Source organism: Dromaius novaehollandiae, chromosome 4 (assembly GCF_036370855.1).
Source record: "Dromaius novaehollandiae isolate bDroNov1 chromosome 4, bDroNov1.hap1, whole genome shotgun sequence".
Lineage (NCBI taxonomy): Eukaryota > Metazoa > Chordata > Aves > Casuariiformes > Dromaiidae > Dromaius > Dromaius novaehollandiae.
The window spans coordinates 18,319,476-18,345,348 of NC_088101.1; the positions used below are offsets into that span (position 1 = coordinate 18,319,476).

Here is a 25,873-nt window from a genome sequence, read left to right on the forward strand (position 1 = left end):
GGAGATTACAGTTTTTTATGTGACTGTTGCCCCAAATGGTCTGCTCATATTATACTTAAATATAGTCTCATATACAAATATAACTGACTACATAATAAGTTATTGGAGTACTTAAAAGCTAGACGTATTTCCCAAAGTGCAGAGCCAGTATCTGGTTTGATATTTTGGTTCTGCCCAAACAGGGATCTCCTCAGAATTTTGAGATTTAGCAGCAGCACTCAGCTCGTAAAACATCAGCAGGTCCAAACTAGAATATTCAAAGAACTGCCTGACTTCTGGATAGTTATTGGCAATATGGTTCACATGAAAAATTGCAGAGAGGACCTGGGAGATGAATCCTGTTGCCTGCCTTTTAACTCTTGACAAAAGAAAACACCAAAAACATACATGAGAGAATCCAGGCAGACTAAAATTACATGAAAACAGCATCTGCATACAAAGGCTGTCTACAACCCGAACTCATGCTATTGTCCGCCAAGAGGGCTTCCCATGTAGCACGCAAATCAGCAAACAAAAGCTCACTTCAGCAACAGTTTATTTCTCGCACACAGATTAGGGAAAATACTTTGCCATGACCTATTTAATAGACAGACTGGGGAGATGAGAAAGATGATCATGTCCTCTAGCTCCAAGCATACAAGCACGGTGTTTTCAGAACTAAATATTTCCAACTGCTGTGCACGCACCAAGCTCCATAAATATTCTGGCCCAATCAGCTGGCCAGGCACCCTGAGAGCTCTGCCAGCCAGCAGATTCCCCACTCCTCGCCTTTGGAGAGCCTAATAAAAGTCTGGGGCACACCAGTACTGGGACTGCGTGCCATTTTTAACAGTATCAGGCTGTATCACTTTCGGTCAGACACTGACTCTCTGGAAGGCTTGTCAGCACAGTGATGAGATGGGATCCCACTCTGCTTTCTCTCTTGGGTCACCCCTGGCACGTTTGCTGCCTAAGCTCTCTGGAAACCAAGGAGTGGACACCTATCGGGTGTTCCCAACAAAAAAGGCACTTGTTCTTACCTCTAGCTCCACAAAGACAAAAATTGTTTAAAGCAGCGCTGAACACAGCTTCAGACTGAGCTGCTTTTTAAACACAACACATCTGCTTAAGAGAAGTTTTTACATCTAAGCTCCAGGTCAGCAACAGCATCAAAATGGTTTGGGCCCTTCCACATAATCCAGTTAAGCTTCATTAGAAGTGTTTTCACCTGTAAGGTCCTTGAACTTCACCTGTAAAGTCCTTGAACTGTGATTACAACAGTACCAGAAAACACTGTTAGAATGGAAGTGTGGGGCATAACACTGGAAATGAAGAAAACCTGTGTAAGAGAGCCATAACCTAGCTTCTTGCAAGCTGAGTATTACCTGCTTTTTCTCTGGCCAGCATGGAGAGGCCTTGCCTAGAACATAAATTGCTTTACAAATTCATACTGTAGACAACCCAGACAAACATGGCTTTATTTTCTTTTGAAGAAGAAAACTATGGATTTAAAACTGTGTTCATTCCTCTACACTGAGACCTTGATACCAAAACTCAGTGTGCCATACCTGAGTGCAGTGTGATTTCAGAACAGACAAAAAACCATATAAAAGATACAGGTAGTGCAGTTGAGATGAAATACTGAAAGGATGACTTGGAGGCCAAAACTGGAACTTAAAAATGGGGCAGCTGAATTGTCAGAAAAGGAGAACTTATGGAATACTTGGTTTGTAACTATTGCAGCAGTACAGCCTGATTTTGAGAAGAGTCATTTTAAAAATGTTTTAAAAGTTCTGCTTCCCTATTGATTTTTACAAGGGTAATTTTGCATAGAAGGACCAAAACTGAATTATATTTAAAGTCAAATCTACCAGATTAAAAATGCCTGGAAAACAGCTTCCTTTTATTAACTTTACAGCTGCAGTAATCACAATAGGCACATTTCAGAGGTGGCTTCCAATTTGATAGTGTCTCTTTTAAAGCCTACGCCCCCGCCTGCTAACTGTAACATCTTCTCTCACGTAACTCCACAACTGAAATCATCAGAGCGTATTTTACAGCCATTGTCACCTCTCACATTGTTGCTTCAGCACTAAGAAAAACAGTCCAGAAAGTATAATTCCACTTCTAAAATAAGCAGCTCTTATAAAACTGTTTTTGAAACTCCTAAGTCACCTGCATTAAAGTTCAGGAGTTAATACTCCTTCTAGGCAACACACCTGTCAGAAGCATAGAGAAATTAAATACTTATTAATAGGTCAGAGGAACCACTTGAAAGCCAGATCCCACTGGAAGACAGCCAGCTGCAAAAGCTGTGCCTTTTTCAGCAGTCTTTCTGTTACACTACAGTAGCACTACCAGTACCATACAAAGAGAAACTTTTTTCTTATTGAAACATGCCACATTTCAGCATTTTGAACAGTAACAAGCTGCAGATCCTGATCTTTCAGATCCCATTTTCCATTGCAAATAATACACAAAGCTTAAAATAGGAAGGGAAAGGAAAATACTACTCCTGAGAAGGCTGGGTCCCTGTGATTTACACCTCCCATCAGCCTGGATTGGATTTGCACATGAGTCCGAGGACAGGATTCAGCTCTAAATAAGGAAATGGATGAGCTGGTAAAACACTAGACAAGTGCTCATTAGATTCTGTGCCGGTTTCAGTGACAAACCTGACTTAATGCTAGGTAGTCTTTAAAACTTTAAATTGTGCAGCCCTTGCAAACCAATCCTATTGTAATATTCTTAGGTGCAAACTGACAATACATCTAATGCTACTCTGGTTGTGTGTACACGGCTCTGCCAAAATATATACTGTTACCTACTCACCCATTAACAATTACTGACCAATTCATTCCCAGTTAAAAGTAAAGTAAAATAAAGTAAAACAAGCTTTGTCTCCACGTCTAAACAGACCAACAAGGATGATTTAATTAATTTGGAAAGTAATCCTTGCTCCATTGCAGTGAATAGAAAAACTCCCTTTTATTTCAGAAGGACCACAAATCCAAGCTATGATTTTTACTTGGACAAAAATAAGAAATTAGAAAACAATACGGCCATGCTTGCTGGGGGCGTGCTGGATTTATGAGCTACAGCCAGCCCACTGCATTCTTAGGTTAAACCCCAGGCCCACTTCAGCAGCAACTGACTGCCAAGTTGGCTCTACCAAAGGGATCGTTTCAGACCTTAAAAGGTGAAGTAACCATATACAGCCACCATAATTCTCAAACTCTTTGACCACAGCAGGAAGACTTTAAGGCTCTGAATACAGCCTCACCAAATGTTACCTCCTGCTACAGTGACTTAAAAGACAGCCTGTGTCTGCTTGCTTCTTTCTTAAAACTTAGGACAGGATTAGTGGGAAACATGGGGCTACTGAACAGCTTGGAAGGGACAAAGAGAGATTTTTCACAACACCTGGACGTAAGAAAGACGGAGAAAATTAAGTATTCACACATTCTGCAAATACCTGCAGCATTACAGGTGCTGAGGACACCACAGGCTCAGAAGCCTTGCGGGGGGGGGGGGGGGGGGAGGAGAAAACTATCTGGGAGAGAAAAAGAAGTGTCCTTGTATGCAAGAGACGTGGTCAAAACGAACTTTTCCCAAATTAACTTTTCTTTTAAAACAGTGAATTAATCTACTAGTTCAAAAGGAAGCAGGACAACTATATAAAGTGAGTTAGATTGCCAGGCTGAGTGAACTTTAAAATCTTGGCTGACTGTCAAAACTTAAAAGTAATGAGCTGCTGTGACCTTGAGCTATTATCACTTCCGAAACTGACTCCATGCAATGCATTTGCAGTCCAGCTGTAGAGGTTTCAAGAAGCCATAAGCATGCCTGATGCTGGTAGACAGTGCATTAACTGCAAATTAGCACCAGCAATTAATGTGCATTGGCCTATGAATGACCACTGAAGATGTGATTTTTGCCAGTATGGTGGGTTCTGAGCAGCTACACTGTGCACAACTGCTTGCAGCACTCTGAGATGATGAGACACGGTCCAAAGGGAAGTAAGGAAATCAGCACAGTTTCCAGTCATTTACTGGTGCGTTACCTGCGCTTTCTCATGGTTGCAGGTCATTCAGCTGCAGTCTGGGCTGAGGGCCAGCGTGGAGTTCCGAGGTGGGCTGTCCATCGACATCTCTGGAGGAATGGAGTTCAGCCTTTGGTACAGGCAATCCAAAACCAACGTTAAGAATCGGTGAGATACTTGCAGTGCATGCTATAGCTTTAGAGAGTTCAGGTTCCTAAGGCCAGGTAGATCCACTTAGAAGACTGAACATAAATGATCTTGCATTTGAGTTAAAATTAAAAGACAGTTACGTATATGTGAGAACATCAGTAGTTTTCTTTTCCACGTAGGTAATACCAGTTCCCACTGATCTCATCTGGGTTTATACACCTTTACCTAAAAAACAAACTCCTTTGAGGGTCAGTTTTTAGCTGTGGATGCTAGAACTATTTGCAGTTTAATTTCCTTTTTCTTGATCTGTTTCAACTGTAATTTCTGAATTTATTTGTAGGGGAGCCATGTTCATTGCTGGTAACATCGTGGTGGATTCCTTCTTCGTAAAGGCTGGTATGGAAACCACCTTAGAAATAGAAACAACATTGGACTTCATCTCTACGGTGCAGTTTTCACAGTACCCATTTTTAGTCTGCATGCAGATGGACAGAGTTGAGTCTCCATTCAGGTAAGAACTAAGGGTACACAATTTATAAGTGAGGGTACACAATTTATAAGGAGTCCCTTCAGCCAGCTGGTGAATCTGAAACATTTGGTGTTTACAGCCATGACAGATTAACAACAGAAGCCAAATTTCAGCTGGTGTGTCTCTGCTAACCCATTCTTCCCTGTCCCTCAGCCCTGAGGCTGAGAAAGGACCTTAGAAAGGATCATTAAACATGCTCTGAATTTGCACTTTTGTCAGATTTTCTAATCTGATTTTACAAGTAAACTAACTGAAGTTGCAGGACTCTGCTCCCCTAATGTACAATCAATTCTGAAGGTGACCTGAAGCTTTGCACAATAGTTCTCTATTACAGTATTGAGACAGTAACTGCACAGCCATAAACTAGCTGATCTTGAAAGATTTCTTCATGATCTGCTATTTACTAGTGTTGATAAAAGTACCTGGCATGCTAAGCTCTTGATGCAACTGTGATGTCCTATCACATTTTATTAAGGCATCGACTCGCCTGAAACCTAAACAGCTAGACTATAAGGTAAAAGACGCTTTTCAATGGCCAAAGAATAGTAACTGCATTGCCATGTGAGAAGCCTGGCTTACTACTCCTTCCTAATCCCTATTTGCTAAGTCTTGAGGATGATAACATTTGCAGTGCCAGATTTCCATTCAGTCTTTTTTGATCTAAAAGATGGTAAGCCTGAGAAGATTTAAGGAATTCAAGGGTCTCCGGGAAATCCTAAGAAAAGAGTATCTGTTATTCTGCAGATATTAAAACATATTCTGATTATACCGACATGTTAGGTAACCTAGTATGTATGTAAAGTCTTTTATCTCTAGACTCCCCCACAGGGTGGATTTTGCATAAATTTGCTAATACCAGATAACCACATTGTATCTTTACAGGCGATACGTGACTAAATATGAAAGTCTACCATCTGGCAGACGGTACACCTCAAGGAAAGCAAAGGTGGAACTGTTGGCAGGTTCTGAGTACCCTCTCCATCAAGAAAACTCCAATATGTGCAGGGAGGTTTTCAGCACTGAATCTGATTCCTCCAGCAGCTGGTTTTGAAATGAGTTCTCACTTTCCTGAATCCATAGGCTTGTATGTACCATATTAACTTGGAGCTTGATCTTGCTCTACTGCAGTTAATGGGAAATTTGCCATTGATTTCAACAGGCCAGGATCAAACTCTTAGTGCGTGCACAGTGTTTACATATTTACCTATATTTAAGACTTTTGTAAAAAAGCTAAAACAAATAAAGACCAATCTGGTAGCATTCCGTGCACTCCCCCAAGGGCGGTGCTAGTTCTTTATTTTTACTTTTTTTGTGCCAAAAGCAAAAATAAGCCCTCATTTTTTTTTATTAGGCAAGGGAATACAGAAGTCCATGCTTCTGACATGCAGTAAGAACAATTATGATCTATAAAGAATGATTATTTATGAATATGTTTTAAAGCATTTAGGTGTTTTAGGCCTATGACCAATCCTCATTCAAATACTCAAATATAAATTAACATCTAAATGGGACCATGAATTCCTGCTTACTCAGTATTGCCTGTTTACAAAAAAGTAGTTTTATTTTACAAGATTTTAAAAGAATTTTTGCCTTTTTTAAACAGTCAGAGCTTGATTATTATTATTATTTATCATTTTTTTTGTATTAACTGCTATAGTTAGACACATTCAATTAAAAATGTAGGGTAACATTTCCACTTAGCACTTCCAAGCCCAAGAACCAACTGTTCCCGTTGAAATCAATGGTATAATTTCTGTGGCTATTACCAGGAGCAGACTTCAGTCAATGCTGATTGCTCTTCAAGGTTGCCTCCAGAAAATTCATGTCACTGTGTGTAATCAAGGCAAGTCTATTTCAAAACACTACCCACTAAAGCAATTCTGAACTATAATGAACGTAAAGGTCCTGAAAGAAACCATTTCAAATGCACAGTCTAGCAAAGCCTGTGCAGGGAGAGAACATTCTCTCCTAGGTAAGTTAGGCTCATATTTCAATGCAAACAAGTAATCATTACTCATATAAGTCATCCAACTAAAATGAATTATATAAGTACCTTGTAGTGACTTGACAGGAACTGCGAAAAAAATACACATTTTATATTTACAACAGCATCACAGATTAAGAAAGAATATATCTCATCACAACTCATCGGATCTCCCACATGATCCTTTGATTCAGTTTTTATAGGACAAAGTGTGTGAGTGCTTGTGAAAGCAAAAGCCAGGAACAATTGTTTTACAAAAAAATAAAAACAGGCAGGAAAAGCTTGTCGAGTGTCACAAAAAAATTGTAAGAATAATTAAAAAAAAAAACCAAATACTTTCATGTTGTAAAAAAGCAAAAGTGCCCAATCTGCAGAAATCAAACTATTGACAGGATGAAACAGTCTGCTTGTTGTCTTTCCTGAGAATGCTGACACACTTCTAGTCAGAGCATAAAAAATAAAACAGGCAAAAATATGGTATGAAAATATTATTTTGTTTTCGGTCTTGGTTTTTGTCTGTTACCTTCTGGGTTGGGATAGCCCCTTGTTGGTGGAGGAATGGTTTTGATAGGGGTAGCAGGAACTATTCCCCCCCCATAGGAATCAATAAGGTAAGTTAGACACCTACTTGTTTTAGGTTCCCCCCCTCTAGTGAAGAGAGAGCCATCTCCAGAGGATGCACAGATCGCAGGTGAGATGAATTGCGTTCTGGAAGTGTCTGTCCAATTCCTCTGCCTAGAGCAACGGTACAACCTGCGCATCCACCCTCCGTGTCGACAGCTACGGGGGATGAGTTCAGGCCAAAGTGATTCCAACACTGACGGCAGTGACAGCACCTTGCAAAATAACTTTGCCAGCTCTGCTAGCAAACCAGCTCCTGATCCTCAGTAGCCTTAAAAGCCCTCTTCCATTTCTCTGCTTAAGATTTTATGCAACATCCTACCCCAAAACTTTCCTTCTCCTTCTTCAAGGGTCAGCTTCTCCCTCCTCCCTTCCAAACCTCCCCTCCTCTTATCTTCTTGCAATGAGGCTCCCACAAAGCTGTCTCTTCCCCTCAACAGCCATCCTCAAAGTCTACACCCTCCATTCTGTAGATGCTGTTTGATACCTGTATTAGGAACAGAAAACGTTTAAAGACAAGCTTTTAAAAATTACTATTTGCATCATATAAAAAAGCAACTAAAAATAAGATCAGACCTAAGTATTCACAGTTTAAATACAGAAGATGGGCAAATGGAGGCACAAAGGAAGAGCTACTGTCACTATTTTACAGGTGGAGAATTAAGGTATCAACAGATTAAGACGTCAGGCCCATCACAATTTGCATGGACAGTCTGCCAGGCTTACCCATAATGGCTTCACAACCCAAAACCAGAATAAATATGTAGGAAGCTTGTGCCAGGGCTCTGATTCCTATCCGTATTATTTGTTTCCCATCACAATTCTAACTGCAAGGCTGCCCCCCCTCCCTAATTTAGCAAACCTGACTACTAAGAATCTTCCCAACGCACGCTTGTAAAATGGGGCCCTTTGGCACATAAAAATAATGTAACATCAGCGCTCACTTTTTAAAAAGGGTAGCAGAAAACATTTTCTGATTACGAAAGATAATCTGCTTATTGCCAAGTATTTGGACAACGACACCATGTGTGCTTTTCTTTCATGTGAACATGCACAGGTTTGTTTAATACAAATAAGTCAGTCTCCCGGAGATACTGATCTGTGTGTTTTATTTTTTAATTACTCATCAAGCGCTGGCACAGCTTGTTGAGGAGTATCATCTACCCATCTGTATTATTGAAAACAGGTCGTCCAGAATGGGGCAACAGGCCTTAAGGGCAATTTTTAGCCTTGCACAACTTTGACAGCATCCCTTGAAATTAAATCAGAGAGAGCCTCTGAGGTGAAAGTTACTCCCTCAGAAGTGATAAATGTCCTCATGGATACCTCATGGTATCATAGCAATACACTTGCTTCTGAAGTTATCTGACCCTAACAGCTGGACATAATGGGAATTCCAGTAGGGTTTTAGCTCAACAGCTGGGTAATAGAAGGTAATGGCTTACTTACATGGACTCCATAGCTACAGAAACAACAAAACGGACAATCTGCTAAAAATAAGGTGAAATTAATACATTGCTTGATCCTGCATTTGAAGTAAAAACACACTTAGGGTTACAACCAAAGCAAACACTATGAATGTTTATCAAATTGTTTGGGGTTAATGACAAATAGATAACAGGCATTTCAATACTGTATACTATGTATATTTTAAAATAATCAGCAATAGTAGCAATTAAATATTTCAGACACAAAGTTTAGAGAAAAAAAATGCTTAATCCTTACTAATCAAAAGCCACAGAAACATTGTAATAAAAATTCAGCTAAGTCCAAAAAAACCAACCCATTTGAAAAAGAGATTTGAAAACCTTCCCTTTAAACTTTCAAAGAATACTAATTTCTAAAGAGCGTGTTCCATGTGCTCTTCAAAAGCTACTCAAATGCTAGGATTTAGATTCTCGCTCCACCCCTAGGCATATTCTTGCGCACAGGACACAGCAGAATACAAAGAATCACTGAGTTTGGAAGGCAGCTCTCTTCCAAGCGAGAGACTCCAGTCCTGTCTTCTATGAAATAATAAATTTAAAGGCTATGGGAAATGTTGGAAAAGGAAGCCCTGTGAGCAATGAAAAGAATGAAGCCTGACATCCTTTGCTTTTTTGGCTTGTGGTGGAATTTTCTGCTGCTCCAGTTGAAACTCAAACCAATGTCTGCTCCAGCTGAAGCCTTTCCCCCACTCTAGGTGGATCTTTAACATCTCTCCCTTGTGCGGATTCTCCACTTCTGGCCGTTGTACAAGTCACAGCTTTAAATAAAGCACCTTTCATTTTAAGGAGGAAAAGTATATTCCTTTGTAGATACAAACACCTGAGCATATTTGCTCAAACAGTTCAGGAACTGTAACTTATTCACAATGCCATTCTTGACTTGCTTTTAATTTTAATAGGCCCACAAAGGCACTTTAAATTTGAAATCAGATGTCCTATTTTCAAAGGGCTTTTTTGGCCATCTTAAAGTCTTTTAAAGGGATCTCTTGGCCTTCTTATGGACTAACCTTAAAACCTGTTGATCTAAAATCTTCTGGTAACACTGTATTCATGTTAATAGCAACATGTTAAATGGAGAAAGATCATATAATGCTATTTAGATTTGTACTTAAGTCCTTTGTAAGTATTAAGAATTAACCCATCAATGCAGGACACGTGACAATAAACAACTGCTGATAAAAGGCATAAATTTTTCCCACCAATAATGGATACAAACCAGACTTGCATGGGTGTAAATCAGTGTGAGCTCAGCCTCAGTTAGGCTGACAGCAGTCTTCTTTTTCATTTGTTAATCCGAACAGGATCATAATTTTAAGTACTTTATTTTTATTAAAATGACTTCATCATTGGTGAAAGATACTGGATTAACACACATACAACTTGTAAAATACTTACCCCAGATTTACAACGAATACATGTTACCTATAAAGTCAACTCTAATCTATTGAGAGCATCTGACAAAGAATTCAGAGTGGCTCCAGAGAGCTTACAGTGCAGAAGGAACTGAAGTGCTTAAACATGGTTACCTTTTAGGAGCTACAAACGTACCTAATGAATGTTACAATGTCCATGTGCCTTAGAATACAGCACGATTTGTTAAAAAATAGTAAAATACGTAGAAATCCCAATTGAGCAAGGTTTTAAAGTACATTTTCAACTAGAAACGTGTGCCTAGTCCAGGTGAGGTCGATGGAAAGCGGGGTAGTTACAAACTGCACCCGACATGCCTTATTTTGCAGCGTCAGGTTCTAGCTTGGTAATTAGATGACAGGAACCTCAAAAATAAAACAGCTGAATAAACTAGGTAGCTATAGGTGAGGTTTATGAAGCAAATTGTTCTCAGTAGTGGCAGCACCAGATGATAGCAATTATAAAACAGGTTCTTCCACCAAAACATACCATATTGTCTGGTTTTATCCTGGATAGCTTGCTTACTACTGACATCAGGGAATTATCTACTAATTCTGCATTCTTCCCAGTCCTCCTGAAAAAAAGAAAAAAAAAAAAGCTGTATTTCTACATTTTGGTCTCATCATTCTCACCAGGATGTTTTAAAGACTATACAGAGAGCCTAATCCTATTAATCCTTTAAAATCTCTGAAATATTTCACTTGACTCTTCAAGTTAATATAAGGTATTGTCAGAAGCTCTTCCATTTTTGTTTCCAAGGAGTCTTGTAGTGCAAAGCGCACTGCTGTTGGCTAGAAGACTGCGCTCCTTAGGAAAAGGTTAGAGTTCACTTCTCGATGCAAGTCTACTTTTGACCTCTCTCAAGAAAAGGTTTCAGTTTAAAGAATTTATGTACTGCAAGAGCCTAACAGAGTGATATGGAGAGCTCATTAGATGGTTCCACTGAAATTAGTCTCCAGGCTCCAGTAACTTTTCTTAGAGAAAAGCAACAGAGCAGTTACCAAATTTCCCTGTTGATAACCGTGGCTACATTTGCAATTTCAGACTTTCCTCTGGGGTCAGGGCTTCTCTCTGTTCTGAAAAACCACAATTACTTTATTTCTCTGATCTTCTTTTGGTCATTCTTTGATATCCTCTGCTTTTCCAGCATGCTCCTGCTGAGAGGAGCCTGTAGCTCTGCCCTCCTCAGCTCTTTTCTCCCTCTTCTCAATTGTTTCTATCAACATCCACTCCTGTTTATCTGTTAAGAGTCCTTTGAGACTTTGCCATTAATCCATTTATATCTTGGCATAAAAATCACTAACCATATGTTGGCAGTTAAGTCATTGACAACATCTATTCTAAATGCAATGCTAAGATACAAACTTCAAAGAATGCAATGAGAGAATATTTCAAACACCAAATTACTGTTTCACCATTAAACTTGTGCTTTCAGCAGGGTAGGAAGGCAGTGTTGCCATGTCTTGGAATGCCACTGCAAATCTGTGGTAGATGTTTTACTTCAAATTTTATTCCTTGCAGGTAAATAATGTGGTGAAAATCCATTTTCCTTCAAGTTTCTAGGGCATGTGGTTAAAAGGTACACCATTAAAATTTACTTCTGAATACTAAAAATTGGGAAGAGAGGACATTCTTAAATGGAAAAACTGATCTTATAATTTTCAAGTCCATTTTGTGATTTTTGGTGTTTGATTTGTGATTTTTTTAACACTTGGACTTGACTTAACATCAGAAAGCTATTCAACTTCCACTGAGATAAATGAACACATTAAAGCAGCAAAAGACTTTTCCTAGCAATAATTCAAGCAATTCTGCAATCCTCCCGGAAAGTGATCCAATTTTTGGTCGTATCGGAATATTAAGATAATGAAAATAATGAAGAGAATGACCAGAAAAAAATTATTCACTTCACCAGTTGCTCTATCCAGAGAGATTACAGCAGACAAAGACACAGTTCCTCTGATATCCAAAACCATATGCCAGTCAAAATTAGTCCATTAAAGCCGAAGAGTTCTATTTAATTTAATTTCAATCTGGAAAAAAAAATATCAAGGAGAAAAGAAAAAAGAAGAGTCAAATGGAGCAATGCCCTCAACTTTGCTTTGTCCTGGAGTTACAGAAGAAACAGAGTGAGATCAGGTCAGAACAGAATTATAACACTGTGACAGACTCAGGGAGATTTTAAATGTGGATTTTGGAGTTTGCTATGCAGTGAAATCTTTTCTTCTATTACTATTTACATGTTCAACCAAATTATGCCACTGTTATTACTCATTCTGCGTAAGAGCAAACATAACTTCACAAAAATATGATCACGCAGGAAACCACATGCTCATTTGCAGTGTGTCTTTTACTGAAAAATACATTTTATTTGTCATAACATTCAAAAAAAACATAATACAAATGCTTACTCATTCAGTTACAAACTTTGGTATTCAACAGTTTCAAACGGTCTGTTTTCACATGATCCTCATCTAACTAAGTGTTCTTGATGTGCAACACACTGTTAGTGCAATTCTGCTGCCCTTAAATTCCAAGCTCACGGCATTCTGTAACGGGATCAACTTCAGACTTCAGCTAGGAACTTGCCACAATGTCGTCTATGTTGAAAGCAGCTCAAAGAGTCATTTTTTTTCTCCAGTCGTCTCTCTTCTTTCTTTCCACAGGCAACAACCCACTATCCACACAATGCTTTCACAGCATTTTACCCTTTGCCATATAACCCATTGCTCTCTCATCAAACATACCACCCGCATTCTCCTAACAATCATTATCCGTACTTCACATTTGCACTTTTAAACATCTTTACGCTGATAACCCCCCCACACCTTACAAAAGGAAAAGAAAAAGAAAAAAAGAAAAAAGGAAAAACACAAAAAGGAGGGGAAGAAAGGATCACCTTTGACACACGCATTTTTAAAGTACTGTATGTGTTCTCAGGTAGCCACAAGTTAACGGTGATTTATAAGAATGAGGAATGACACTTTGGCCATCAACACAAGATAGTAAAGGCATCTCTGAATGCAGACAGGAAAAAACACACAACCCATAAATACATTTTAAATCATTCACCAAGTGAGTTAAATACAGGATTAATTTTAACCAAACGAAACCGACCCTTCTGCAAAAGCCCAGAACAAGACTCATACATCACCCCAGTCCCACTGATGTTTTAAAATAGATCCTGATGTAAAATCTGCTGAAGTCAGTGACCAGCTACTGTAGACTTTGACTCATGACCACAGGGCTGAGGTGGAACCTGAGTGGCATACAGGATCTGCCCTGCTTTATGCACAGGGTGAATTTCAACTGTAACGTACTATGACTGCACCGTGAAACATATAATACTAGCAGCTTGTGAACCCTGACAGAGGGCTTGATTCCAGTCCAAGATATGTGGTTACACATCACCCCATCAGCTTGAGAAATTCACCACTGGGTATACACGGAGGAGCACCATATTACTGAATTTGCCTAGCAACCCTTCGTGGCAACATCTGCTGCCTGTGTCCTGTTAGACTCAAGCCTAGAGCTCTGTTTTCATACGCGTAATGTTGAGACCCTGGGACTCGATTCTGCAAGGCGCTGAATGCTCCTGACCAAGTTCAGCAAAGCACTCGATCAGTGGATAAAAAATTAATCCATGGTTCCACTGAAGTCAACAGGAATTTGCTCAGATATTTGAAGTTATAGGTATGCCTGAAGGTCTGCAAAGCTCAGCACCTTGCAAAACTGACCCTTTTATGCAAACATGTAGTCTGTTTAATAATAGACAAAATTAAGCAAACATTATTTGACATTAGAATTGACACGTTCTGATGAAGAAATCCCCCCTGAGAAAATAAATAGCTGTTGGTATTGCCTCATGTCATTGCCTTCATCTCTGCAGGCAGTTAAAAAAACGACAAAATTTTCCTTCAACAAATATATGTTGCAATACAGGACATCTGTTTTCTATACATTTTTCCCTTTCAAGTACACCGGGTGAAACTGTAAACCCTGAGTCTGTGTGTGCAAACCTATATCTTGTAAACTGCAACGTGAAACTTAGCTCCGAGCACCGATATTGGAAAAGATACAGCACTAATATTTTTAAACACAGATGCTAGTATTATAATGTATGTACCATACACATTTATGTCACTATGGAAAATCTACTCCGGTACCTGCACTGTCCTGCAGTTCTAAGTACTGTTTTGTTTAACACTGATACTCTGTTCTTAGCATATAGAGGCTTACCGGTCATGAAAACAGAGAAGAAGCATTCATTTTCTTTAAGAGGCATTTAGTCAGAATCCTAGTAGAAAATCAAAGCTTATAACTGCAGACAGTATCACTGAAGAGCACAAGGATTCTGTTTACACACTATATGTTCTAAACGGGCACTTCAAGTTCCTTAGGGTTAGCATATTATTTTTTCATTTGATTTCCACAATGATGAAGATAAATGAGAAGATACATGCTAAATCACTCACTATCTGTATACTTGCAGTGCATTTCATCCTGAAGGCAATTTCAATTTGTGCCTGTAAACAAATAAATTCCATTGAAATAAAATCTCATACATACATTTAAAGACAGTTGTAGCTGATTTTTCTTCATCTTATATGTAACTCAAGTACATGAAAACCTGTGGTTTTCTTTAAGAATAGAACCCTCTGAAACTTCTTTAGCAATAGGTTATTTTTCTCCTTAGACTGTGTGAGAAAACATACTTAAAATTAGTTGACATAAACCTTCATATTGTTACAGTAGAAATTTTGGTTCCAATTACTTTAACATGATTTTCCCCCTTGTTACAGAAGTATCTGGGAAAGGCCTGCTTTATGCTTAGATTTTTGGCTCTTTTGCAAAACTGGCCAATTTAACGCGATCTGAAAACACACTGTTCCTGTAATTTAGACAAGAGAAATGAGCAGGTGGCCAGCTCCTCAGGAGGTTTTAACAGGCATAGCCCTCCCGATCTTTTCCAGCTGAAGGAGACGGACAACCATAAACTTCTCAAATTGCTGTCTACTAAAAAGGAGCTAAAGTATTACAGCAGGACAGAAAAATCACACAAAAAATAAATTTACTGGACAGAGTTACACAGTAACTTCTAAACTCTGCTTCCAAAACTAACGGCCAGCTCGCACTCAAAGATATTTCCCATTGCTGTCAACAGGGGGCTTTCATAAGTAAAATCTACAGCAGTAAGCTGAATCTCTCATATGATGAAAAAACACTTAACATCGGATGGAAAATCTACGTGTGAAACAACTGCAATGCTTGCAATAAAACACATCAAGTCTAAGTAACGCAGGGACTGTAATGCTTATAATAAAATACATCAAGTCTAAACAACACTTAAAATTATATAAGTGTGCAACTACCAGGAGAGGCAAAACCTTGAGAACAGGTGCAAGAAAATCTTGCCCATGGGCAAACTCTTAAGTACTTACTTTTCTTTTTTGTATTTGTTTTTTGAATTTTCATCCTGTTAACTCAAGAAAGCTTTACAATAAATAATTTAGGCTTGATCTGACATTTATCAGCTTCGCAAAGTGCTTTACTGAACTGAATGAAAATTTTGGGCAAGGAACACACTAACATAGTTTAGTTTCACCATCGTGGTAATAATTCTCTTTTACTGAAACAAACTAATTGCTGGCAACAAAATCATCTGTTTAAGCAGAGTTGGACATATGGACAAATATCATTGCATTTTGAGTAATCTTGTATTTTCTTATTCAAAATGGAAGTATTTCCCTTAGCAAATGGAGATAGCATGGACGTAGACCTCAGACAAGCCGGTCAAAAAATGGCTAAAAGAAAATGACTACATATTGCTGCAACTGTAACATAACAAATTTCCTCTTGAATGGGAATCACTGGGAGTATGTTTTCAACAATGCTGAAATTTAAGGAAGAAAAGACTGCAGTCTTAAAGAAAAATAAATGCTGTCCTCTCCTTTAGAACTGGGGTCTAAAAATATTACATTCGATTTCTGGCTTTCGACTATTTCAACGCTGTCATAATTAAGGCAACTTGTGATGTCCAACACAGTACAAAGGAGTAAACGAAAAATGAAAACAATCAAACATGTTTCCTGATATTTACACAATCAGTTTTGAATCATGCCAAAAAAGAAACAATAATCTAAACACTACAGATCTCTATGTTTGCAATTCAAAGTGCATAGCTACAGAATACAAAATAGAAATCTGATCTCCCTGTGCCTGAAATCTATGGGAAGACCCTCATTTACTTCAATAGGAGAAAGTTGAGGGCCTTATTTTTTTTTTGAAAGAGTTGTATGGCTGCCTTAGATAACCATACCAAATTCCAAGGACCTGTAAGAAACTGTATTTTGATCCAGACCTGAACACTGCTACATTTACACAGTTTTGCAAACAGCTGCAGTGGTATTACTACTGCTAGCCACAAGCACAGAGGCAGCATGCAAAATCTGCAGTTTGATTTCAATATAAAAACAACTTTGCAGAAAGTAATGAAGTAATTTAGTGTGGTTTGCATAATTAAATTTATGCATACTCCAAAAATAGGGATTTAGGAGAAAACAAGAAACTTACACACTTGCTTTGTATGAAGCAAAAAATGAGAAAACTGTAGAAGCAGTTTTTAGGATGATTATTTAGAGTTACCAAGTGTATTCCAGATTAAAGGAGGGTGATTCGTCTGCCTTCATCCTGTGAAAAAAACAAACATCTATCATTAATAAGAAGCAAATTCTGAGAGTACTGACAGAAAATATTTAAGCAACTGCTACTACTCCAGAGCAGTGTGCAATATCTCCTTCATTATCTCAGTATTCTTGCTATTAATTTCCTAAAATACTGCCAAAATCAAACAAGAACTTCCCAACTTTTTTAACTGAGTAAGTGGGAGGTAGCCTTTTTCTTCCAGAAGAATTATTTGTAGTTGCTTGAGGTATAAAATGTGCCCTCCCTTACGACCCTACCAACCCCCACAGACTGGTGGTCCCTGAGACTGCCATGCACGTAGGTAGCAACATGAGAACATGATCAGTCGAGGATTTACAGTCACCCCCTGTAAAACCTGAGGCTCAGTGATTCCTCGGGTAAGCATCTCTCCCAAGAAGAGCAATTAATCTCATGCTTCACTTTTCCTGGTATCCAAGTTAAGCACTACTTAAACATTTCCCAAGTAGCCATGGATTTAAACTCAAGCTCATGCTTAATTTCATTCTTGGACCGATTCACTAGACCGGATACTTGAGCCATTTTAATACTTGGAATATTCCCATGTCCCCCACTAAAACTGGACCCCCACTTTACTAAATTGGCAGTGAAGGCTTCAGCGTCTGTAAATCCTACATGCAGTATATGTCAGTGTACGTTTACTTCTTGGCTTAATAATGTACATTATACAGTCTACTGAACAGGTCACAATTAAAGAAAGCTAGAGTTTAAAGATATCAATATCCAGGATGATACATACTTTAAAAAAGCATGCCTATATCCTGTCTGTATGCAAATAATTTTTAAAGGCAGACATATGTTGCCTGGTAGGAGGCAGGTAGAAACACTTGAAATTAATAAGTATATTTGTATACTGTGATGACAGAAATACTCCTATTTGGTTTAGGCTACTCTCCCTACGAAGGTAAATGTCACGTGTATTCTTGTAACTCTAACGTTTCTTCAGTTTAGGCACATGTTAAACAGAGCAAGGAAAAATAGTACCCTTTTAACATTTGTAGTACAATTTGGTATAGTCTTGCTATGTTACTTTCTCATTCATATATCTAAAGATATATGCTCCCAAGAGTACAAAGTGAAAACAGATACACAGGTTAAAAATACATTTTCAGTCATTCATTCCGGGAATGAACTCCATGCAGGCAGACCACTACAGGTCAGCGCTGTCTACATTTGGATCCAGACAGACATGGCAAGTATGCTAAAACTGAAAGTTAGCATTACTTTTTTTTCTTACTAAGGAAAGAGGACAGCAGGAAAATCCAGGTAAGAACTATGCTGCCAAACACTCACAAACCATTTTTCTTCAGAAGAGGAAGAAGGGGAAGACATATCATAGCTTGTTTCTCAGAAACAAATATGTATTCTGTAATGCTTGCTGTATATCAAGAACTAAAGAATTGTTCAGAAGAGGCATATTTCCTCTTGGATTTTACCAGAGTCCCAATCTACGGGATCTATTTGACCCCACTGATTATACAGAAAAAAAAATTCGCCACAGAAACAAGGACTGGAACAGCAGCAGGTATCTGGAGGATCAGGTGCTAACAACACCAAGAGCATCACATCCATGACAAAGATTAAAGTGAGTTACATCACATTGGTTTCCAAAAGGTGATAGTGACCAAGAAGGATCAGTCCTTGACACAGTGACACAATTTGTGAATGAAGATGTGAATGAGAAGGAAAAAAACAGAATAAAGAAGAGAGGGAGAGATGATGTGCAGTATGAAAAGAAACAGAGTGAGGAAAAAAGCTCAAGAGCACTCATTCAGCATATTCTGGAGAATAAAAAGAATAGCATTCTAAAAAAAAACAGTATTTATTCATGCTGTTCAAAATCCATGGTTAGGCGATGAAATCTGGCAGTTCCTTTAATCCATTTTAGGATCTGCACAGCATTTCAGCATTCAAAAACCTTAGCTGATGCGAAATCAGTTGAAATATACAGTCTTCTACTGTTTCCCCGGAAACTTGCACGAGATGCAAAGCTGTTGATTACACTGCTGTTTTTCATAGGGGGGAACAAGCATCCCAAACACACAAGCAAGCAAACAACTACAAAGAGAAGGACAAAAGACATAAGGAAATAAAGAGAAACCAAAAAAGCAGAAAATAAGAGCAAGGAAGATAAATGTTTCTACATAGAGATATGAAAGGTAGACAAAGGAAAACATTGAAGAGGTACAATGACAGAAAGGTGCAATGGGAAAGAAAAAACAGATACAGCAGGGCTACAGATGTGGTTCCAGTCTTGGGTATACCATATTTTGTAAAAATATGAAGACCCACAGTCTGATGATAAGCTATAAGCTAATATAAGAAATATAAGCTAATACAGAAATACAGGTACTGTATGTTACCCCTTTTCAGAAATACCTGGTGTCTAACCTGAAATCTAACAGCTTACTGATTCCTTGCACTGGTGGTCTGAATTCGGTCTATAGGCCAAAGGACAGGATCAAATACTTTTGCAGTTTTATCTAGACAGTCCGCCAACACTCCAGCGACAAGGTTAACCCCGCGGCGCCCACTCACCGGCGGCTCTCAGCGGTGCTCCACCACGAAGCGCATGGTGGTGCCGTCGAAGGAGGGCGGCGCGACGAGGCGCGGCCCCGCGGCCGCCGAGCTGATGCTGACGAGCGGCTTCGCCTCGGGCGCCCCGCGCCGCGCCGGCGGCGGCCCCTTGCCCGTGGCCACGTAGTAGGGGCTCTCGGCGAAGGCCGCCTCCGCCGGCGCCCCGGGGCTGCCGGCCTCGGCCGCGGCGCTGGCCTCGCTGCCCGGGTGGGAGAGCGGGCGCGGCAGGGCGCCGGCCGGCAGCACGGCGGCCGTGGGCAGGAAGCCCGGGTACAGCATGTACGTGGCGCCGTAGGCGCCGGCGTTGAGGGCCAGAGGCGAGAGGGGCAGCGGCACGGGGCCCACGGCGGGCGGCTGCGGCACCGGCACCTCCACGTACTGCCCGGTCTCGGGGTCGAAGAGGCGCCGCTTGAGGGGCTGCTGCACCGGCGTGTCCACCACGTAGTACTGCCCCGTGCTCACGTCCAGCAGCACCTTGCGCTGCGTCTGCGGGAAGGGCTCCGCCGCCGCCGCCGCCGCCCCCGGCGCGGCCACCGAGGGCGAGAAGCAGAGCAGCGGCGGCGGCGCGCCGGGCAGCGCCGCCAAGGGCAGCGGCTGGGGGTAGACGGCGGCCGGCGGCACCTCGGCGGGCTGGGGGGCGGCGGCGGCTGGGGCGGGAGGCTCCTCGGCGCCCCGCCACTCGGCGGCGGGCAGGGCGGGCGGCGGCGGGCCGGGGCTGGCGGCGCCGCCCGGGCGCTTGGCGGCGCCGAAGGGCTGCAGGCTGCAGAGCGCGGCCGCCGCCGCCGCCGCCGACACCTGGCTGGGGCGGACGCCGCCGGCGGCGGCCGGTGGCGGGGGCGGCTCCGCGGCCGCCTTCAGCGGCATGGCCAGGTAGTCCGGGCCCTTCTCCGCCTCGCCGCCGCCCGCCGGCAGCTTGAGCGGCCGCGGCGCCGCCTGGCCCTGGAGGCCGCCGTCGGCCGCCGCCTTGCCCGGCGCGGGGGCGCCGCCGCCCGCCGCCCTGGGCGCGGGGCCGCGGGGGCCGGCGGCGGGCGGCTCGGCGCGGGGCGGCGGCGGGCCGCGCTGCCGCTGCCGGGCCAGGCTCTCGAAGGCGGCCGCCTTGGCCGACACCTTGTCGGCGGCGGCCGGGTGGGAGGCGCGGCGCGGCAGGCGCTCGGCGCCCGGCGCCGCGGGGCCCTTGGCCGCCGGCTCCTGCGGCTTGGCGGCGGCGGGCGGCCGCGGGGCGGCGCCGCGCTCCTCGCTGGCGATGAGCGAGAGGACGTGGCTGTCGGTGATGGGCAGCGGGTCGCTCTTGCGCTTCCACTCGCGCTTGTTGAAGCTGTACAGCTCCTCCATGCTGCGCACCGCCGCCGTCAGCTTCTCCAGCGCGTTTTGCACCGGCGCCGCTTTGCCCTCGTCCCGCGGGTCCTCCTCGCCGCCGCCCGCCGCCGCTTTGCCCTTCTCGGCGGGCGGCGGCGGCGGCGGCGGGGGCGGCTGGTGCCGCCAGGGCGCGGCGGACTTGGAGACGATCTTCAGCACGGCCGGCTGGCGCGGGTCGCTCTTGTTGGGGGCGATGGTGGCCACGGGCAGCCGCCCGGAGGTGCGGTGCACCAGGATGGTGCCTTCGGGCGGGCAGGCGAGCGCCCTGCCCGCCGCGGCTTTGGCGCCGGGCTCGGCGGCCCTGGCGCCGCCGCTGCCGACGGCCTGGCAGGTGATGACCACCGGGGACAGCGACCGGGGGATGCCCGCGATCACCAGCTGCCGCGGCTTCTGCTCGGAGCCGCCCTGGTCGGAGGCGACGCTGCCCTTGTCGCTGCTGTTATCCCCCGAGTCGCAGCTGTAGGAGCTCTTGATGAGCTTCCTCACGTCCCTCACCTGGTGGATGGGCCCCTGCGCTTTGTGCTTGCCGTCCCGCACGTCGCGCACCAGGAACTGCGGCACCTTGTCGGCGCCGTCGCCCTTGAGCGGCCTCTGCTGCGGGCCGCGGGCCTCGTCCGGCGCCCGCGGGAGGGCGGCGGGGGCGGCGCAGGCGATGTGCGGCGTGAGCAGCTGGGCGATGCTGAACGGCGGCTCGGCGGGCTGCTGCACGCTGCCCAGGCTGATCTTGATCTCGGGGGCTTTGGGCTTCACGGCGCAGGGCGAGGCGGCCGTGGAGCACTTGGTCGCCTGCTTGCCGGGCTCCTTCTCCTTGGCGGTGTGCTGCATGGTGGGCACGAAGAGCCGCGACATCCTGGTGGACTTGCCGGCCGAGAGCTCGCCCAGGTCGGCCCTCCAGTCGTGCCGCGAGGAGAGCTTCAGCTTCCCCACGGGCGCCCTCTCCTCCTTCCTCTCCGCCTCCCTCTCCTTCCAGGACCTGAAGGCGCTGTTCTGGCTGCGCAGGAAGGTGGCCTTGATGGCCTCCGAGGCGCTCCGCTTCACCTCGCACGCCTCCTCCGCAGCCGGCGCGGCTCTGTCCAGGCTGTGGCCCCCTTCGCGCGGCGTCGACGCCTTGGAGGCCGGCGACCTGCTGCCGCCCGGCTCCCCCGCCTCCTCGGCCGTCACCACGGTGTAGTCCGAGCTGCCCTCCGAGTGCCGGGAGCTCTGCCGCTGCACGCCGCCCTCCCGCGGCCTCTCGCGGCCGCCGCCGCCGGGCTCGGGCTCGCGGCCGCCGCCCAGGGCGCCCGACAGACCCGTGTACGAGGTGTCCGTGATCTCGCCGCGCTCCATCTTGAACTCGTGCTCCAGCTGCATCTTCTTGGAGATGACGTTTTTGAGGAGGCTGGAGGCGAACTTGGACTTCTTGCTGGCCCCCTCCGCCGCCTCCGGGCGCCGGCCGGCCTCGGCGGCGCCGCTCGCCTCGCCGCCCACGCTGAGCGTGCCCAGCAGGGTCACCACCCGGGAGCCCGCCCGCCGCCGCTCCGCCGCCGCCGGCGGCGCCTCGACGTGCGTGATCTCGCCGTCGAGCTTGCTGACCACGAACTCGAGGGCTTTCGTCTGCGACTTGTTGGAGCGCACGCAGAGCTGCCCGCCGCCGGGGCCGGGGCCGGGGCCGCGGAGCAGGCTCTGCTCGGCTTTCGGCCCCAGGCTGCTGCATTTGAGGTCCAAGTAGGTGGACCAGCGGTTGATCCCCAGGGCATTGTCCGACAGGGAGGCGGAGGAGGCTCTGGAGCTGAAGTTGAGCGTGTCGAAGTAGGGGTACGCCAGGCTGCGGAAAGCCCGCGCAGTCAGGTTCCGCACTTCTTTGTCGGCATCGTCGAGCTCGCTGACGGCGCTGGAGGCGCCGCTCGAGTATTCCCCCACTTCCTTGGCCCTTATGGCTCCACACCTGGTTTGCAGACGCGCGGGGACCGCAATAAATTTTTTTGCATGGTCATGGATCGCGTCTTGTTTTAAACTTGAATTGCGTTCAGGAGCTGCGGAGACACGGAGGCTCATGTCGCCTTCATGCTTGGCAGCATAAATAATGTTTTGCTTTTCGTGCACGTTGCTAGACTCATTTATAGCCCTGGAAGTCGGTTTGATTGATAGGAGAATCTGGCCTGCGGGATTCTCACTCGTGTCGCCGGGGTGCTTGGACTGACTTTCTTCCGAGCTGGCGCATTTGTCCGTGCCGGGGGTATCGTTTTCAGAATTAATGCTGACGATCTCCGTGCTGCTGGTGTTGTCGATGCTGTCCGTCCGATTATTGGGGTCGCTGGTGGTCGTGCTCAGGTAGCAGCTATTGTCCTCCTCCGTCTGCGTGTCCCCCAGCGTCTCGTCGCTCCCGAAGGAGGCGTAGTCCACGAAGGAGTAGATCACGTTGTTGTCCTCAAAGTCCCAGCGGGCCGCCAGCCCCACGTCGAAGTCCATGTCGTGCTCCACCTCGCTGAGCTGGATCTCGTGCGTGCTGATATAGTGCGCCTCGTCGCGGCTGCCGCCGCCGCGGGCGCGGGGGCTCCCGGGGCAGCGCGCCTTGCACGCCGCCTCCTCGTCCTCGTCGCTTTCGTACCCGAAGGACGAAGAGGAGGTTTTGCCCTCCGCCGACACCGGCTCGCCCATCGCGGGAAAGCCGCCTGCCTTGTTCACCGGCGAAGGGCACGAGGAGGACGACGACTCCGGGCAGCCCCCCGCCGCCTCCCCCGAGCCGCGGCCAGCGCCGCATCCCGCCGCCGCCGCCGCGCCCGGGGAAGCAGGGCGATCCCGCCGCCGGCCTTTGCAGTCCGAGGATGCTGGGCTCGCAGCCCTGCCCGGCGGCGCAGCGACATCCCCGGTCCCGCGGGCTCCGCTCTCCGCTGCCACACCGGCCGCTTGCCCGGCGCTCCCGGCCGCAGCCAGCTCGGGGGGCTGGCGGCGCAAATCGTAAACCTCCGCGCAAGCCGCCGCCGCCGCCTCCTCTTCCTCCTCGGCGGCCGCCTGCGGGCTCGGGCCCCGCTCCGCCGCCGCCGCCGCCGCGCCCCCGGGGCCGGCGCTGGGGACCGAAGGCGGCTCGCCGGGCGCGTCCATGCTGGGCGCGTCGGGGCGCGGCAGTGGCCCGAGGGGGCGGGCGGCGGGGCGGGCGGGCACGTGCCGGCGGGGCCGGGCCGGGCCGGGCCGGGCCGTGCTGCGGGGGCGGCGGGCCGCCCACCCCTCCGCTCCCCTCCTCGGCCCGGCCCGGCCCCGCCTGGGGGCCGAGCGCCGCCGTGGGGCGGCTGTCAGCCCGCCGGCTCCCGGCCCGGGGCAGCATCGCCGCCGGGGGGCGGAGGGGCCGGGCCGGGCGCGGCTCCCCCTCCCGCATCGCAGCCACCTGCGGGCAGCGGGGGCCGCTTGGTCGCGGGTCGCCGAGGCAGTTGAGCCGGTCGCATTTCGGGGACTTTCAGGGGGCTCTTGGCCGGGCCCGGGTCGCTCCACTTTTTTTCCCAGATCGGCGTCACTTGGCCGGTGCAAGCCGCTAACTATACATAGAGCCGGCGTCACTTATGCCGACTGAATACAGTCCTATTTTAAACGTTTGCGTTTGACGGGAATAAACGCGCTCGGCCGTCGCTTGCAAGAGGAGGGCCGCCCCCGCCGGCACCACCGCTGCCGCTCGGCCTCCCAGCGTCGGATGCCGCTGGTACCGGGGTGGGAGAGGGAGCCCTACGGCTCCCGGGCCAGCGGCTGAACACTTTTCCTTCTTTAACCAGCCGCGGACCTCCGGGGCTGCAGCCCGGCGAGCCTGGGGCCGCGGCGGCTCTGCGACCCTGCTGCCGCCGCCGCGAGGGAAACGAAACCCCCGAGCGGGGGGGGGGGGGATGGGGGGGGCGAGCGAAAACCCGCCTGGCCAGGGGATCCGAGCTGTCTTTCTCCAAGAAATGCTGTTTTGGACATGCCCAGCACCTAAGACCTATCAATAGGCATCTCTTTTCCCGGGAGCTTTCCTGAAGGGTCCCCAAGGCGACGCGCGCCCGTCTCCCCCCGGATCGCCCAGCAGCCGCGGGAGGAAAAGGCGAGCTGTCAAACCCTAGGAAGGCGAAAGGAGGAAAGCAGGCGACGCTGGGCAGCAGCCCTCGGCCGTGCAATGCAGGTAGCACAGCCTGATTCTGCAGCTTGAAAAAATGAAGAAGCCATCGCACGCTCAGGCCAATAAATCGGCGACACTGGTTTGTGGAGGGTTGGGGCTACCCCCCTCCCCAAGCAAGCGCCACGACCCTACAGCTGCGGCGGCCCCCTGCCTCCCCGCGGGGCTGCATGCACGGCCACAGCACCCGGCCACGGCACAGGGGCACAAGTCGGGGGCCGCGGAGGCCCCAGCTCAGACCTCCCGCCGCACGGCGAGCACAAGGCCCGCAGGAGCACAAGGCCCACCCGGCACTGAGGCTTCCCGCAGCCTCAACTCTCCTTGCATGCACAGCGACTGCACGGTCCTCCGTGTAGCTATGGTAGACGGCATCAGCCTTCCCTAAGCACACCTTCACCAGATTGTAGTCCCCCACGGTCCTGAGCAGCCAGAACAAAAACATGACAGTACTGAAGAAAGGCAGTATTTTTAGCACCCTGTTAACGAGAGATCTCGGTCTTAATTGGCAGTGAGACAAACGAGATCCTCAAATACAGTCCTTTCCAAATGCTTGGGATGCAGAGGGCTACCAGCCCTTACACCATGCGCTGGCAGCGGCAGCATCCCTGCCATTCCTCCATCGGGTACCTGTCCTCAAACAAGACACCCGCCCTCTCACCTCCTCCACCCTCTCCTCCCCCAAACCAGGGTCCCATATGTCAATCCCTCAGACCTTTCCCTTGCAGAAAAGGATGTCAGTAGGAATACTTTGCTTTCATGTAGTAGGAACACACAATAAATCAGCTCATCGCTTGTGAAACCAGCACAGTTAAAAGCTTTTTTAAAAGTTGCAACAGTTATTCATATCCTCCTGCCAGGATCCCCAGCCAAGATCCCCCCTGAAATTAGGATCCCAACTTGA

The 25,873-nt window shown here is 46.7% G+C and overlaps 2 protein-coding genes across 2 annotated transcripts in view; one reads left to right on the forward strand and one right to left on the reverse strand.

Moving 5' to 3' along the window:
- Positions 1-7,175, forward strand: part of MTTP (microsomal triglyceride transfer protein) — a 30,267-nt gene extending 23,092 nt beyond the window's left edge. Inside the window, exons 16-18 of the mRNA XM_026109052.2 lie at positions 4,065-4,189; positions 4,512-4,682; positions 5,583-7,175. Of these exons, the coding sequence (XP_025964837.1) occupies positions 4,065-4,189; positions 4,512-4,682; positions 5,583-5,751 (465 nt within the window). The 3' untranslated portion in view covers positions 5,752-7,175. The remainder of the gene's footprint in view (positions 1-4,064; positions 4,190-4,511; positions 4,683-5,582) is intronic.
- Positions 7,176-10,147: 2,972 nt separating this feature from the next.
- Positions 10,148-23,939, reverse strand: C4H4orf54 (chromosome 4 C4orf54 homolog). The gene is made up of 5 exons (XM_064511564.1): positions 19,464-23,939; positions 16,776-16,892; positions 14,678-14,728; positions 12,110-12,235; positions 10,148-10,776 (listed from the first exon to the last, which is right to left on the reverse strand). Exon 1 carries the CDS (start codon positions 23,937-23,939, stop codon positions 19,473-19,475), a length of 4,467 nt encoding a protein of 1,488 aa, XP_064367634.1. The 3' UTR covers positions 10,148-10,776; positions 12,110-12,235; positions 14,678-14,728; positions 16,776-16,892; positions 19,464-19,472.
- Positions 23,940-25,873: the final 1,934 nt, after the last annotated feature.

Bases quoted from the DNA above. Each gene is read 5' to 3' on its own strand.
- C4H4orf54 (XM_064511564.1), bottom strand. From the start codon at position 23,939: ATGGACGCGCCCGGCGAGCCGCCTTCGGTCCCCAGCGCCGGCCCCGGG.